This window comes from Panthera pardus, unplaced genomic scaffold (assembly GCF_024362965.1).
Source record: "Panthera pardus isolate Hobbes unplaced genomic scaffold, ASM2436296v1 HiC_scaffold_13, whole genome shotgun sequence".
NCBI classification, from domain to species: domain Eukaryota; kingdom Metazoa; phylum Chordata; class Mammalia; order Carnivora; family Felidae; genus Panthera; species Panthera pardus.
In genome coordinates, this window is record NW_026526688.1 from 43,879,285 (window position 1) to 43,895,533 (window position 16,249).

Sequence of the window (16,249 nt, forward strand, 5' to 3'; positions counted from 1 at the left end):
AATTAGAAAATTAACTTTTAAAAGAGACATCACCTACAATAGCATCCAAAAATATAAAGTATAGGAATAAACTAACAAAAGAAGTTTAAATCTCTGTAAAAATATAAGAGGAATTAAAGATCATGGACTTGAGGACTACTTATTGAAAATATGTTTAATTCTTCACCAGACTAATCTAGAGATTTAATACAATATCAATCAGATGACAAATAAGACTTTTTCGTGGAATTGGACAAGTTAATTCTAAAATTTACATGAGGAAGCACAAATAGCCACGACACTCTCAAACAAGTAGGTCAAAGTAGGAAAACTTGCTTTAATGAACCAATTATAAAGCTGTGAAACTTAGGAAATTGTAGTACTGATGCAAATATAGACTAATTTACAAATGAAACAGAAGAGCCCAGAAACACACACATATATTTGTGGACCCTTGATTTATGACAAAGGTGGCACTACACAGTAGCAATGAAAGGGATATTTCTTTAACACATGGTGCCAATTCAACCAAGTATTCCTACTGGAAAAAAAACTTGACCTCTACCTTATACAATGTACAAACAGTAATTCTAAGTAGATTATAGACCTAAATATGAAGGTTAAAAGAAATAAGAGTCTGGAAGACAATACGCAAGAGTATCTCTGTGACATCAAAGTTAGGGAATAATTTCTTACGTAAGACACAAAAAGCAATAGTCATAAAGGAATATATTGATATACATGACATTAAAATTATTAATTTTTCACTAAAAGTAACCAAAAAATTTACTAAGAACTTCTAAAAAATCAATAAAGAAACTCAACCCAACAGCAAAATATGTGTGTTGGGGGGGGGGGGGGGGGAGACAGATTGAAAAACAAAATCCAAACAGCCCATAAACAGGTGATCTAATCTAATCTTGTTAGTAATCAGGGAAATGCAAAGTAAAAGCACATTAATATACCACTATACACCCAACACATTAACTAAAGTTTAAAGTAGATAATACCAATTGTTGGTGAGGTATGTAGTTAGCACTCACTGTAGCCTACAACACATTTCCTCCAGCCACCTCTGATTTCAGCAGTTATGGTGGACAACTCTCCACAACCCCTACCTCTAAGCTTTCTTTCAGTTGTAACTCAAATGTATAGAGGAATTAAAATCCTAGAGGGGCAACCTTCAAACCAAAAGAAGATGGAGGCAACAAAAATGAAAATGTACCGCAGTTACCTGTATCAGGATGGACAAACATCACAAACACAATGTCAACTAAAAAAAGCCACACCAACAGGAAGCACACTTGCATAATTCTACTTATTTACTCTATTTAATCTATTCTATGATTAGAGCTTAAAACAGGCAAAAACTAATGTGTTTAGGAATACACACTTAGGTGGCAAAACTGTAAAGAAAAGCAAAGAAATGATTGCCATAAAAATCAGGATAATGGTTAACTTTAGGGAAGAAGGTATGTCGGGGGGAAACTGCAAAAGGAACTTCTGAGGATGCTGCTAGAGACTTGATGTGGGTTGTTATACAAATGTTCACTTTATAAAAATGTGTTCATCTGTACATTTGTTTAGCTAGATTTTCTGTACGTGCTTTATTTTTCATAATAAAACTGGGGTTTTTTTTAAGTTTCTTTACTTTGAGGGGGAGAGGCAGAGAGAATGAAAGTGTTTTTTAAAGTTTTTTTTCAATGTTTATTTATTTTTGAGAGAGAGAGACAGAGAGAGAGAGAGGGTGACAGAGCATGAGTGCGGGAAGGGCAGAGAAAGAGGGACACACAGAATCCGAAGCAGGCTCCAAGCTCCAAGCTGTCAGCAGAGTCCAATGCAGGGCTCGAACTCACCAACCATGAGATCATGACCTGAGCCGAAGTCAGACACCCAACTGACTGAGCTACCCAGGCGCATCTAAAAGTGTTCTCTAAAAAAGTACATCATTGAGTTCTATCAGAACAAGAAGGCCCAGCAAGAGTTATCCTTGGTGCTTCTCTTTCTAAAGTCAGGCTCAGTGGAGTCTAGTAAACTAGAAGGGTTTACTACTAGTAAACTACTGAGTCAGGACTGAGAAACCCTTTAAAAAAAAAAGATGAATTTGCTCAACCTGATGGGGGTTGTTAAAGATCAAAAAGCTGACACCGGACTATAGCTTTTACAGGAAGCAATCATCTAAAACAAAACAAAACACCCAGAATCCAAGATAAAGACCAGGGTAACAGGTAAACTTGAAAAGGAGGGCAGGCTTTCTTTAAAAATCAAAACAAAAATTAGCAAGAAGATACAACAGAAAACACCACCATTAATAAATCTAGATTTATCACCAACTGTGGAAGCAAGTAAGTCCATTTCAATTAGGAATAGGAATAGGCTAGAGTCACCATCTAATGAGTAGTGCCCACCAGATCTTACAAAGTTAATCCAACACCATCTCCATTATATGTCCATTCTGCCCTCTTCCCAGAGTATTTCTCTGTTCAAAGTGGAAGTGAATGCAATGTCGTCTGGGATAGTTTACATTTTCCTTAGAAGAAGCAGGTTCCCCTTTATTCGGTAGTGAAGGTCTCACTTATTGTTCTTTTTGGGGAGTTGCAAAAACTTTTATTCTCCAAGATTTTATATTCCTAGATCTAGAAAGCAATGTTCCCTCATTAGAAGTCCTTTTGGACCAAGCCATTACAAGTGTTGCTCAGACCACAAACTCAAAGGGTCTATGTTTGCTACAGACTCAATTTTATCCTAATACTCCTAAAGTGTTTCTACACTAACCCTGTAAGCAATGATATCCCAAAATGACATTCCTTGCACAATCTTGCACCCAGTCCCAAACTGTCTCTTTAATATTTTGCTTTGCCTTAAGACCATACTTAAGCCAGCTCCCATTTCAACCCCGTAAGCATAATATGTATCTGTTTCATATACAAAAGGTCAATAGTGAAAACAGAAGCTCAAGAGGTGAACATCTATTAGCAGTGGAATATTTATATTTATCCCATACTTATGTCTACAAGCTATAGCTCTGTCATAGAAGGTAAGTAAATTACAAACAAGACTTTTTCTCTTTTTACCCTGGGTAATTTTAACTTACTACACTAACAAATAAAATTACTTCTACAAGATCAATAGACTGTGTATAAATTCACACAATGACTCACTACACAATCATGCAACCTCCCAAAAGGCAAGGGCAACAACTGACAACTATTCCATATATCCTAAAGTCTCTATTAGAATGCTAAACAAGTGTGAAACTATTAGGGCACCAGTAATAATGGGAAAACAAAGTCAGCACAATCCACTCAGATCTATACAAAATATGATCATTCAGTGAAAAGTTTTTAAAATAAATAAATCCACAATAAAATCAACATATAATATTTCAAGCATATATTATCAGTTCTCGAGAGTAAAGTCCAGGGAATACCGGCAAATAGCAACCTCTTAAATGGTCAATGCTCTTAATATTAATATTTGTAATAGACTGGTACCTATACTTTTTCTAGAATACTTCTATTAAATAATATTGCTTTATTTCCTAACTAAAAAATTATTTATCAGCTCAGAGCAAAATCATTCAAAAGACAAAGAAAAACCATAAGAAAAAATATAAAAATGACCTGAAAGACTACTGCCAATAATCAGAGCCAGCTAAACATTTTGGCATATATCCAGTCTTTTTTCACATGTTCATATATTTTTAAAACAGGAATAATTCACACCATGATATTTCACATATTTTTTTTCACTTGGATAAATATATATTTTAACAAACATATTATTGACCAGAGTGATTTACAAACCATCTTCTGCAGTACCCTAGAGTTTCTAAGAAGACGCCCTCAGGAGCCAGGGCTAACAAATACATTAGGCACAGTATGGCACAAAGCCAAAGACTCATGATAATTTCAATGGCCCACAAAAATGTTTTAAGTGTAATTTATTTTAAAATCAGAAGAAAAAAGAGAAATTACAATAATGAATATTTAATAATGAATCTAGGGCACCTGGGTAGCTTAGTTGGTTAAGCATCCAACTCTTCTTGATTTCAGCTCAGGTCATGATCTCAGGGTCGTGAGACTGAGCCCCATGTGGTGCTCTGCATTGGGCCTGGAGCCTGCTTGAGAGTTTCTCTCTCCCTCTCCCTCTGCTCCTCCCCTGTCCACACTCTCTCTCAAAAAAAAAAAGTAAGGTAAAAATTAAAAATTTAAAAATTTAGAAACAAAAGAGAAGAAGAAAGGAAGAGAAGAGAAGGAAGGGAAGGGAAGGGAAGGGAAGGGAAGGGAAGGGAAGGGAAGGGAAGGGAAGGGAAGGGAAGAGAAGGGAAGCGAAAGAAAAGAAAAAGAGGGGCGCCTGGGTGGCGCAGTCGGTTAAGCGTCCGACTTCAGCCAGGTCACGATCTCGCGGTCTGTGAGTTCGAGCCCCGCGTCAGGCTCTGGGCTGATGGCTCGGAGCCTGGAGCCTGTTTCCAATTCTGTGTGTCTCCCTCTCTCTCTGCCCCTCCCCCGTTCATGCTCTGTCTCTCTCTGTCCCAAAAATAAAAATAAAAAAATAAAAAAAAAAAAAAAGAAAAAGAAAGAAAAGACGGAATCTAGACTGGGTTATACCTGTCTTTATACCAATACAGTCTTATATTTAATTTTTAATCATTTTTAATGGAGGAAGGGACTCACAAGAGCAAAAGAACCTAGGGCCCATGAAAATAATAAGGCAGCCTAGGGATAGAGAGAGCCACTAAGCAGTTAGAGAGGAGAGGGTGCTTCTCCTCCTCCCACTTCAACCAGAAAAAGTCCTCTTCTATATTTTATATAATGGGCTTCTAGGTAAGAGTATAGTAGGGTGAAAACAAAGGAGGTGGCTTTCCCAGCTTAAAAAGTTTAAAATCCACTGTTTAAAAATATGACTTCTAGGGGTGCCTGGGTGGCTCAGTGGGTTAAGCGTCCAACTCTTGATTTCCGCTCAGGTCATGATCTCACGGTTCATGTGTTTGAGCCCCACGTGGGGCTCTGCAATGACAGTGCAGAGCCTGCTTGTGATTTCTCCCTCTCTCTCTGCCCCTCCCCCACTCCTGCTCACTCTATCTCACAGTAATAAATAAACATTATATATATGTGTGTGTGTGTATTTATATATACATACACATGTGTGTGTGTGTATGTGTGTGACTTCTATACAGTGTTACATTAAATAGGGATTTCATGGTGAATTTAAACAATCTGGTGTTTTTTTGGACATGTGTAAGTTGTGTCCATGTTTTTATTGTTGAACAATGCATATGCATACTATTTGCCCACTGTCTGGTTATTCCCTTAGAACAATTCCAAAAATAAAGCTGCTGGCTCAGAAGTGTTTGGACACAAAAAAGGGTTTTGGACACAAATAACCAACCTGCTCCACAGAAAACCTGTATCAATTCTCATACCAAAAGTATACGAAGGTGCACTGATGACTTACATACCCTTCAAAAATAAGTATTAGTACTAGATCTTTCCTGGCTTCACAGGTTAAAAACATATTATTTCATTGTTTTGATTTGCATTTCCTTGTTTCACAAATTTACTGGTCTTTTTATATTTATTTCTTTTATTATGAGCTACCTGATCATATCCTTTGTTCATCCATAAATTTGTGATATTTTTATTAAAAAAAAAAAAAACTTCTCACAAATGTTTCAAATAGTATTTTTGCTATTTGCCCTTTCACTGTTTGAATTGTTTTTGATATACACAACTCTTCAGAGCCATAGATTTTGTCCTTTATAGTTTTTTGGGGGGAATGGGGAACAGAGAGCAGAAAAGTTTATGTTTAGAAAAACCCTTCTCTAAGATTACTATTTATTAAATGTTTTCTTATATTTCATTATACATTTGGAATTTATTTTAATGTATGATATATGGTAATTTCTTCCAAATTCTTAACACATTATTTCAGCCCCATTTACTGAATAACCCCATCTTTTAAAAAATGCCACTTTTGGGGTGCCTGGGTGGCTCAGTCAGTTTCGGTCATGATCTCACAGTTCATGAGTTCAAGCCCCACATCGGGCTCTCTGCTGTCACACGGAGCCCGCTTTGAATCCTCTGTACTCCTCTCTCTGCCTCTCCCCTGCTCACATGTTCTATTTCTCTCTCTCTCGCTCTCTCTCAAATATAACTAAATATTAAAGAAATGGATAGGCTTGCATAAAATACAAGATTTAAAAAACAAATACAATAGTATTTCTGAGCTTTCTACTATGAAACTGTTGATACGTCTATCATGCTTAATATTGTACAATTCCCAAATATCATAATAGCTCATATCAAAAGCGTTCTTTAAGGATCTTCTTTTTCAGTATTTTCTTCACACTATTACAAAATTATTCTTCCAAGTTGACTTTAAATTTATTTTTGTCAAGTTCTAGAATGAAAGAACTATATACATATCTGGAACTTGATTAGAATTACATTTATGAATTAATTTAATAAAGACAGATACATTTCCAAAATTCCAAAAACTTCTCATAAACGAACACTGACTTTACTCAAATTATGTATTTGGACTTTCAGTAAACTTCTGTGTGTTCTTTAAAGAAGTACTGCATATTTCTTATTAAGTTGATCCCAAGATATTCAGAAATTTTGGCAAATAAAGTTTTTTCTAATGTTTTTCAAAATAGTTATAACTGGTTTATTAGAAATCTACTTATGACTATGTTTCTAATATTTGATTTCTTACTTTTCAAAACTAGACAATCATATAACATCATTAACTACCCCCTAAATCTTTTCCTTATTCATTGTACCAGCTAGAAAATCCAAACCAAAATAAAGTAATAGTACTGATAGTATCATGTATCCTCAATATTTTATGGTTTCCCCTCTAATATTATCCCCATCCTTCTCCACTGTTCTATGCTTAGGAGATTGTATAGACTGCATCCAATGATACATGGCCAATAAGAGGCACTGGCAGAGATAAGTTGGTAGGAGAATAAGGCTGATTATTCCTATGGGTCCCACTCTATCAGGTTCACCTGATGTTGGTAGTTTCCCTCTACTTCAACTCCTAAAGGGTCAGTCTCCACAGTCCCCCAACAGCCCTCTCCCGCTATATCTTCTACATTCCTACTGGTTTGCACACTTCAGGTATCCCCTGAAAACAACTTCTTGCTGTTCTCATGGGGAAAACCATATATCACCTTATATATTCGAGAACATCTTATGTTCATGGTGAAGTTTTAATATGCAGTAAGTTTTTTTTTTTTTTTAACGTTTATTTATTTTTGAGACAGTAGGAGACAAAGCATGAACAGGGGAGGGTCAGAGAGAGGGAGATACAGAATCTGAAACAGGCTCCAGGCTCTGAGCTGTCAGCACAGAGCCCGACGCGGGGCTCGAACTCACAGACCGCGAGATCATGACCTGAGCCGAAGTCAGCTGCTTAACCGACTGAGCCACCCAGGAGCCCCTGCAGTAAGTTTTAAAGGTAATATTCATAATACCATTTTATTCAAAATACTATATAATTACCTTAGACTTTAGGTCTCTAATACAAGATTTACTCAGGGAAGTGTTTTTATTATTTTTTTTAAATGTTTACTTACTAATTTATTTTTAGAGAGAGGGCAAATGGGGAGGAGCAGGAAGAGGGAGGCAGAGAATCCGAAGCATGCTCTGTACTGTCAGTGCAGAGCCCAACACAGGGCTCAATCCCACGAAGGGTAAGATCATGACCTGAGCCAAAATCAAGACGCTGAACTGAGTCAGTCACCCAGGCACCCCAGAAGAGTGTTTTTAAATTACCAACTCATTTAAGGGTTTTTTGTTAATAATATCTAATTTTACCACAGCGTGGCTAAAGAATGAGACCTGTTCTATTTCTGCCTTTTTTTAATTACGTAAGTCTTTTGGCAAAATACTTGGGTCAATTTTTGTTGAGATTTCTAACCCTGAAATGAAGATATATGCTCTGTTTGTACAGAGTTATATTTTAATCTATTAAATCAACCATACTATTATTTACTTAAGCCTCTATAATCTTATGTTATGTTTATATAATCTGTTAATGATTAAAAAAGATATTTTCAAATTTCCTCTAAGATATGTGCTCATTTTTCCCTTGACATGCTTTTTACATTATATATTTTAATAACACAATACAAATAATTATAATAAATGTTCATTAATGATTATATACCTCATAATTGAAAAGTGATCATTTTTGCCTTATTTTGAGCCTCTTTGTCTCAGGTATGTTTCCTAGATAAAACATTTCAATAAAGTGGTGTGAGACCTAGTCTAAGAGGCATTCCATATATATTTGTCAAAAATGTTGTATTTGGCCTTAAATTATTATATCTTACACTTTGTATTCTGTAACACCTCAACAGTATGTTCTTTAGGGCTTTTTTTTTCTATGTGGAATCCATTTTGTAAAAATTTTTTGTCCTGGGGCACCTGGATGGCTCAGTCAGTAGAGCATGTGACACTTTATCTCAGGATAATGAGTACAAGCCCCATGTTGGGTGGGGAGTCTACTTAAAAAAAAAAAAAGTATTCTCCTTGTGAATTGGAAATGTACATCCTGTTTTCAGTTCTTCCTTTAGACTATTATTATGACAATTTAAAATGCAGTTAGATGGGGCGTCTAGGTGGCTCAGTTGGTTAAGTGTCTGACTGCAGCTCAGGTCATGATCTTGTGGTTCATGAGTTTGAGCCACGCGTCCGTCTCTGTGCTGACAGCTCAGAGCCTGGAGCCTGCTTCTGATTCTGTGTCCCCCTCTCACTCTCTCTCTCTGCCTCTCCCCCACTTGCACTGTCTCTCTTTCTCTCTCTCAAAACTAAATAAACATTAAAAATTTTTTAAAAAATAAAATGCAGTTAGACATATTTCTTCCATTTTCTGTGATTTTATACCTCTCCCACTTAGTTTTTTTTTAATACTATATATTTTCTTTCAAGCTCCCTCCGTTTGTTCTGGTTGCTCCTCCACTAAATCCAATGGCCCATAAACTATTCTTTCCACTGTGTTCTCAACCTCTACTCCATCTTTCTAACTTTTAATCTCTGTTCTTTCCCTCTGCAATCTGGAAAGCTTATCAAAATTGACTTGCAGATCTTTTGTGAACAGGCATTAAGGAGGAGTCACCCACCCAGGGCCAAAATGAATTCCAGTGCTAGAACCAAGATAAACTCAGATCTCTTAAATCCACTGAGGGAAGTCACGAGGAAATCCCAAACACTTCACCTGTTCCATTTCCTAACACATGCAAGCCCAGCACCAGTCCCTGCCTTGAGTCTACCAGAACAAATCTCGTTATGTCCTTTATTTCTGTTTACATCTATCACCATAGCAAGCTGTAGCTCTCTATGTAGGCCCTTGTCTCCTTCCTGTTCCTTTACTATGCACCCTGGAATTCACAGTCCATCAGCAGCAAAGACTCCGAGATCCTCAACCTCTTCTCTGAAAGCACCTTTCACTGTCAAGCTCTACTTGAAATTCAGCTATTCCCTGATTTCACAGCTTCCACTAGAACCTTTTCAAAGCACAGCAGCTTTTTCCCAGAACCCTCATTCAACTAAAGATAGAATCGGTGCTCTTCCTCCAGATTGCTGCCTCTAGTCCATTCTCTCTCCCGCCTTCCCAAAATCACCCAGCTTTGAATCTCATAAAATTAAACTGCCTGCTGTCTTTATTACTAACATCTACCAACCCCTGGGTTACTCCCTCTCATCTCCTTCTTGCTAACATTGTCACTCTAACACTATTCTTGTCTTAATTTTTGCTGAATTCAATATACAGGTAGATAATCCTATTAATCCCTTGGGCTCTCCTTGGCTTGAATTCCTCTCCTCCAATGATCTAATCCCCCACCATTAAACCCCTCATCGCCACACTTTTAATGGACATTTTACCATTACTATAACTTACAATTCAACTTTATGCATTTTATTCTCCCCAGGTACACCTTTATACTCCAATATACCTTCAATCCCGTCAGGACATCTGATTCATTGATGTTTTCCCTTTTTACTTCCCTGATCCCCTTGATGTCCTCCCTTTCCTAAACCTTAGCCAGCTTAAATATCACAGTCCATCATTACAATTACTCCTTTGCAAACAGATTTGACTTCCTTTCACCTCTCTTACTTCATTGTATTTGGCCTGACTACAACCTAGTTAACATCAACCCTCTTATGTGCCTATGCAGTTGAATGTGGCTGCACAACACCATACAACCAAGAGACTAATCTCATTTAAAATTCATGACTATGAATCTCAAGTAACCCTTTAAAACTGCCCGGGAAACATACTCTCCTCCATTTATTCTCCCATGCTACCACATGACTATTTCATACCTTCTCCTATTTCCTGAAATCCCCAACAGCTCCCCGTCAACCTTTCAGCTAATGAACCTACTTCATATTTCACTGACAAAACTAAACCACAGACTCCCACCACCACATCTATCCATCTACCAGCATCTATGTCCACTCATTCCCATTACAGATACCCTACAAGTAAGTGCTCCATTAGAACAAACCCCTCCACTTGTGCCCCCGATCCCAAACCCTCTCACCCACTCAAGGTCTACTACAGCAATGCCCCCCTCTTTGTCCTAGATTGCCAATTTTACCCCTCTACTAAATTAGTCCTATTAGCATACAAACCTGTTGGAATTCCTTCCATCTTGAAAAAAAAGTCTATCCTGACTGTCCTCCCTTTGTATTTGGCTCTTCCCTCAGATATCTACACAGCTTTCAACTCACTTCCTTCAAGTATTTAGTCTAACATCATCTCAAAGAAGCTCACACTGACAATACAGATTTAAAATTGCAACCTGACCTCTACCATCACCACTTTGGGCCCTCCCAATCTTCCAATCCTGCTCTATTTTATTTTCCATGGCACTTATCACCTTCTAATGTTCTATATTATTGATGTATTTATTACATTACTAGTTTGTCTTCCCCCATTAAAATGTAAATTCCATAAAGGGCAAGTCTTTATCTAACTCTCGGAGATATTCCAAGTGCCTAAAACAAAGCCTAGCACATGGTCAGTGCTCAACAAATACCTGATGAGTGAATGAGTAAGTATGGGTCTATTCTTCACTGCTTCTTATACCATTTTAAGTTCCACTACAGCACTGTTTCAAGGCATTCCTTCCTTAACTCTGCATGTCACTATTTTTATCTTAGTCTCCTGTCTTATTTTATTGTTGATCATTCGTTTCTTATTCTCTCAATTTATGTCTTCCTCAACTCCACTCTCAGCCAAAGCAAATACTAAATTTACTTCCTTCTCCTACAGGAAATCTTTTATAAACATATGACTTTTCTTGTGAATATAATTACTTTTTTTTTTATTAAGTATAGGGTTTTTTTTCATAAGCACTGTTCTAATTCTTCCATATCTATTTTTCAACCTAGTATTCACTCAAAAACAGATAAATTCTCCAGTAAATTCTGCTTGAGTGCTTCCCTTTCCACCCGGATTTAATTAGAATTGTACCTTCAGATCTGAAGATAAAGAGCTGGCTAAAAGCAGTTTTTATTATTCTTTCTGTGCCCCAGGAACTTGAGGGAGATAGGAAAGGAAATGAACACTTGGGGCTATGGATATTCCCCATATGAAATCTTCAGCTGTGTTTGGAAAAGATGAAGTGCTTCCACATCTAATTTTTTCTCTGGCTCAGCTTCTACTCCACATATACATTGTGACTATGTCCAACTGTCTGCATAGCACTACAACCTTCTAAATTAATTAGGAAGGAACCTTGTTCCCTTATGACAAATCTGCATCAAAAGAAGCCCAACAACTCAGTGGTGTTGTTCACCCTTAGACCCTCTCTTATAATTACTTTTGAACCCTCACAAAGGAAGGGGTTCTAAGATCACAGGCTCTGGACCCAGACTTCTTGACTTTAAATCCCACCTTCGCCACTTACTTTGATGTTTCTTCATCCGTAAATAGAAATACCCACATCTCATTAGGTTGCTGAGCATTAAAGATTAATATATTTTAAGTGCTTAGAGTGGTGTCTAATACATAAGAAAAATTCCATGGAATTTTATTCCATAAATGGAATGTTTCTTCTTCTTCTTTTTCTTTCTCCTCCTCTTTGTCTTGCCTCCCACCTTTATCTATAAAATTGGAAATGTCAGTAGAACTATGTCAAGATTTCCTCTACTTACAGTGACAATGCAGCACTTTCTCAAGAAGGGTTTATGAGTAAATGCTTCATATAGTCTTTCAATCTAATCCAACCTGCACTGCATCTAACAGAAACCCTTTGCTAATTCCTAATGTAGATGTAAATTTTTCCACATTCTTATACTCTTTTGGTCTGTCAATTGGTTTACACAAGAGTGTAGCTACATATTTGTGCCTACATAAATGTTTATTTCTTAAAGCTCTCTGGAATCACTTATTTAGTTAAAAATAGACTTCTCATTGGTATATCATGTATTAATTTCACAGGAGCCAGGAACATTTTTTTCAGCACAGACATGAGTATATCATAGAGTGTAAGAAACACTGATCTACAATACCACATAAAAGAAGAACAAAGAATTCAGTCACTCACGATGCTCCTGAATTCATGATGCAGCTCTTTGCTCCACAAAAACAATCTCTGCCATCATCATGATTCATTCCAAGGTTATGACCCAACTCATGAGCAACAATGGATGCAAAGGTCTCCACCGTGATTTGCCCAAACTGCCCAAACACAGGAAAAGTATTAATTAGGTTTCTGAACAAAAAGGACATGTTTTGTTTCTCAGATTATTTTTTTCCACAAGAGGAAATTTATCAGTCACTACAATGGTGACAGTCTTTATATAAATCAAGCATCTAACATCAGTCTTCATATATTTCAGTAGGAAACTGATGTGACTCAACATACTGATTATGGAGATAGATCCTTTAAGCAACAGACCAATTAGCACTAATAGATTATATGCAATGATTTATGGGAAAACAGATTCATGGTTCTAATTTAATTTTCTTAAATGGCATCCCAACTTCCTTGTCCAGAAAGAGTGAGGAGCTGATAAAAATATAATATTAGAAAACTTAATCCAGTCTCTAGGGAAAAAAACACATCTACCATTTCTACCCAAAATTTTGTTTTAAGGAATAGGGGAGGAATTAATGCAGAGAAATGCTTGACAATGTCCTAATGCAGGTGTCCAAAGTTAAATATCAAGAACAAAAACGTACCACATTAATCCCACCTGCGTGGCTCCTTGAACACACTGTTCCCACAAATGCCATTCCTGCAGTCCCACCAAAACCTTTCTTCCTAAATGAAAACAAAAGGTTAGAGTTAGAACATATACTTGGTGGGGAAAAGGAACACACTGCTCTTATTTCTTTGGGTAAGTTTAAACTGAATTGGTAGAACCTACAAAAACTGGAAGAAAAATGGCAAAGATAACTAACATTTTAAAATCAGAATACAGGGGCATCTGGGTAGCTCAGTCAGTTGGGTGTCTGACTTCAGCTCAGGTCATGATCTCACAGCTCGTGAGTTCAAGCCCCACATCGGGCTCTGTGCTGACAGCTCAGAGCCTGGAGCCTGCTTCGGATTCTGTGTGTGTTTGTGTGTGTGTGTGTGTGTATGTGTGTGTGTCTACCCTCCTCCACTCATGCTCTGTCTCTGTCTCAAAAATAAATAAACATTTAAAAAAAATTTTTTTTGAAAAAAAAATCAGAATACAACTGGGGCGCCTGGATGGCTCAGCTGGTTAAGCGTCCAACTTCGTATCAAGTCATGATCTCACGGTCCGTGAGTTCGAGCCCCGCATCGGGCTCTGTGCTGACAGCTCAGAGCCTGGAGCCTGCTTCAGATTCTGTGTTTCCCTCCCTCTCTGCCCCTCCCCCACGGTGCTCTGTCTGTCTCTCAAAGGTGAATAAATGTTAAAAAAAAATTTTTTTTAATCAGAATACAATTAAGTCTTACTTTATTTTTATTATCAGAGAATGAGATTAACATCACAAATTCATTTTTTCAAACAAATGAAGATATGTTTTAGATACCAAGCCCAGTTTTTCTCTTCCCTCGAGGTGAAAAATCTTCCGAAAATGCATTACAATTATTTTTTCAAAAATTCTAATGAGGAGAGACAGGTAACACACTCAATGAATATATGTACACAAGAGGCTTCAGGGCAGGAAGCACATGGAACCAAAGAACCACAGTGGCCTCCATGTGGTTCCCAATCATCCCAGACACACTCATATCTCAGGACCAATTTTCTCCACCTGGAACTCTTTTGACCAGTATATATCCCTAACTCATTCCCTCACCTCTTTAGGTCTTTACTCAAAAGTCTTCCCATCGCGGCCTTCCCTCACCACTCCAACCTCACTCCTCCAATACTTTTTTTTTTGACAGGTACTCAACTATTGAATAAAAAAGCATAATAATAACAACACAATGTATTTAGGCCTTCACAAGTGCTTCACAAAAATAATATCATTCGATCCTGAAACCTTACTACATAAAAATCATTGTACCCACTGAACAGATTTAGAAACTGAGGCTCAGGGAAGTTGTATCTTTACTGTTAGGTAACTGGAGCTTGACGTAATGCTATCTGAGTCCATATCGACTGCCCTCCATAACTATACCATCCTGGGCCTTTCTTCCCTGTAAGGGAAGCAGGTAAGCAGGCTCTAATTAAGAGAAATGCAAGAAAAGAAATGTATCTTCATGTCACCAAGAGCTGAGCCTTCAGTGCAACAAATATTGTGGCTACTAAGTTTCTTCAAACATTTCCTAGATTCTAAGTCAGAATATGAGCTTCAATGGTTGTCACCTTAACCTTCCTGGGAGACAAGCACCTACAGGAAAAAAGAGGTACTTATTCCTTCACATGAGGACAGAAAATCAGAAACCAAGAGAGTGTGTTGTATGTCTGGGTCCATCATCACAAATTTACATATGACAGAGGTCACATGACATGCCCAAGCTCACAAAGGTTCTTTCTGTACCAGTCTTCACAAACAAGCCAAGGTAGGCAACTCCTTCCAGTGATAAAGGCAGATGCCAGCACCTTGGCTTTCAGTGGCTAAAACAAAGGCAAGGAGATGGAGAATTCAGCCTCATGCATCAGCTCAGGCAGTGCCACTCAAACTAGGGGAAAGGAACAGTAATTTTTTCTTTAATTTCCAATTCATTGCAGACCAATACTTCATTTTGCCACTTTTTTACTTGAACTATCACTGACATATTAGTTTCAGGGCTACAGCACAGTGACTGAATAATTATACACATTATGAAATGCTCACCACCATAAGTGTAGTTACACGCTTCCAATACTTTTACTTCTACCTTCCCTGCTTTATTTTTCCTCCTTACCACTTACTAGTATTTAATACATTATACACACTCATTTATCTCATTTATGGCCAATCTCCATCACCAGAATATGGACTCCATGAAAGCAAGAACTGTGTCTGGACAAAAACAATAAAACTGTATTATTTTCCTTACAGAAAAGTCTAGAAAGTGTAAATTAACCCACATTAACAGGAAAAAGATTACCGGTTGCCTGGGGAGGGAACGTTTTTGGAGGGGAAAGGAGATTGGATTACAAAGGGGCCAAGGAGACTTTTAGAGGGACTGGATGTTTATTATCTTGATCATGGTGACAGTTAAGTGGTTATATACATATGTCAAAATTCATCAAAATGTACACTTTAAATATGTGCAGTTTAATCTTCATCAGTTTTACGTCAATAAAACTGCTTAAAAATTTAAAACAGTTTGGGGCACCTGGGTGGCTCAGTCAGTTAAGTATCCAACTCTTGATTTCGCCTCAGGTCATGATCTCACAGTTTGTGAGTTTGAGCCCCGTATCAGGCTATGTGCTGACAGCATGGAGCCTGCTTGGGATTGTCTCTCCTTCTTGCTCTGCCCCTCCTCTGCTTGCTCCTTATCTCTCAAAATAAATTTAAAATGTTAAAAAAAATTGTTAACATTTTAAAAATAGAGAATTTTTGCCTACTTTATTCATTGCTATCCCCAGTGCCTAGCGTATACACCTATAAATATATTATAAATGAATGAATATATCTTTCTCTGGGGCATCTGACCAGCAAGGAGAAGAGGACCAGAGATACTGACATAAAGAGATGGGCAAGGAAAACACTTTAGCCAGATCACCTCTGCTTAATGCCATAGTGTCCAAGCCCCACTCATGTACTCAGTGCTTCCAAAAGGCTCTTTAGTATCCCATTCTTAACCAAAAACACAACCAGAAGTCATCAAACA

General features: G+C 37.4%; 1 protein-coding gene across 2 annotated transcripts in view; it reads right to left on the reverse strand.

Annotated features, from left to right (window-relative positions):
• ADAM9 (ADAM metallopeptidase domain 9) overlaps positions 1-16,249 on the reverse strand; it is a 144,126-nt gene that overhangs the window by 85,602 nt on the left and 42,275 nt on the right. For both annotated transcript variants that reach the window (XR_008421609.1, XM_019440731.2), the window contains exons 10-11: positions 13,192-13,273; positions 12,554-12,687 (exon numbers count right to left, since the gene is read on the reverse strand). Coding sequence is in view for 1 of the 2 variants with exons in the window: in XM_019440731.2 (XP_019296276.1) it covers positions 12,554-12,687; positions 13,192-13,273 (216 nt within the window). In the remaining variant the exon portion in view is untranslated. The remainder of the gene's footprint in view (positions 1-12,553; positions 12,688-13,191; positions 13,274-16,249) is intronic.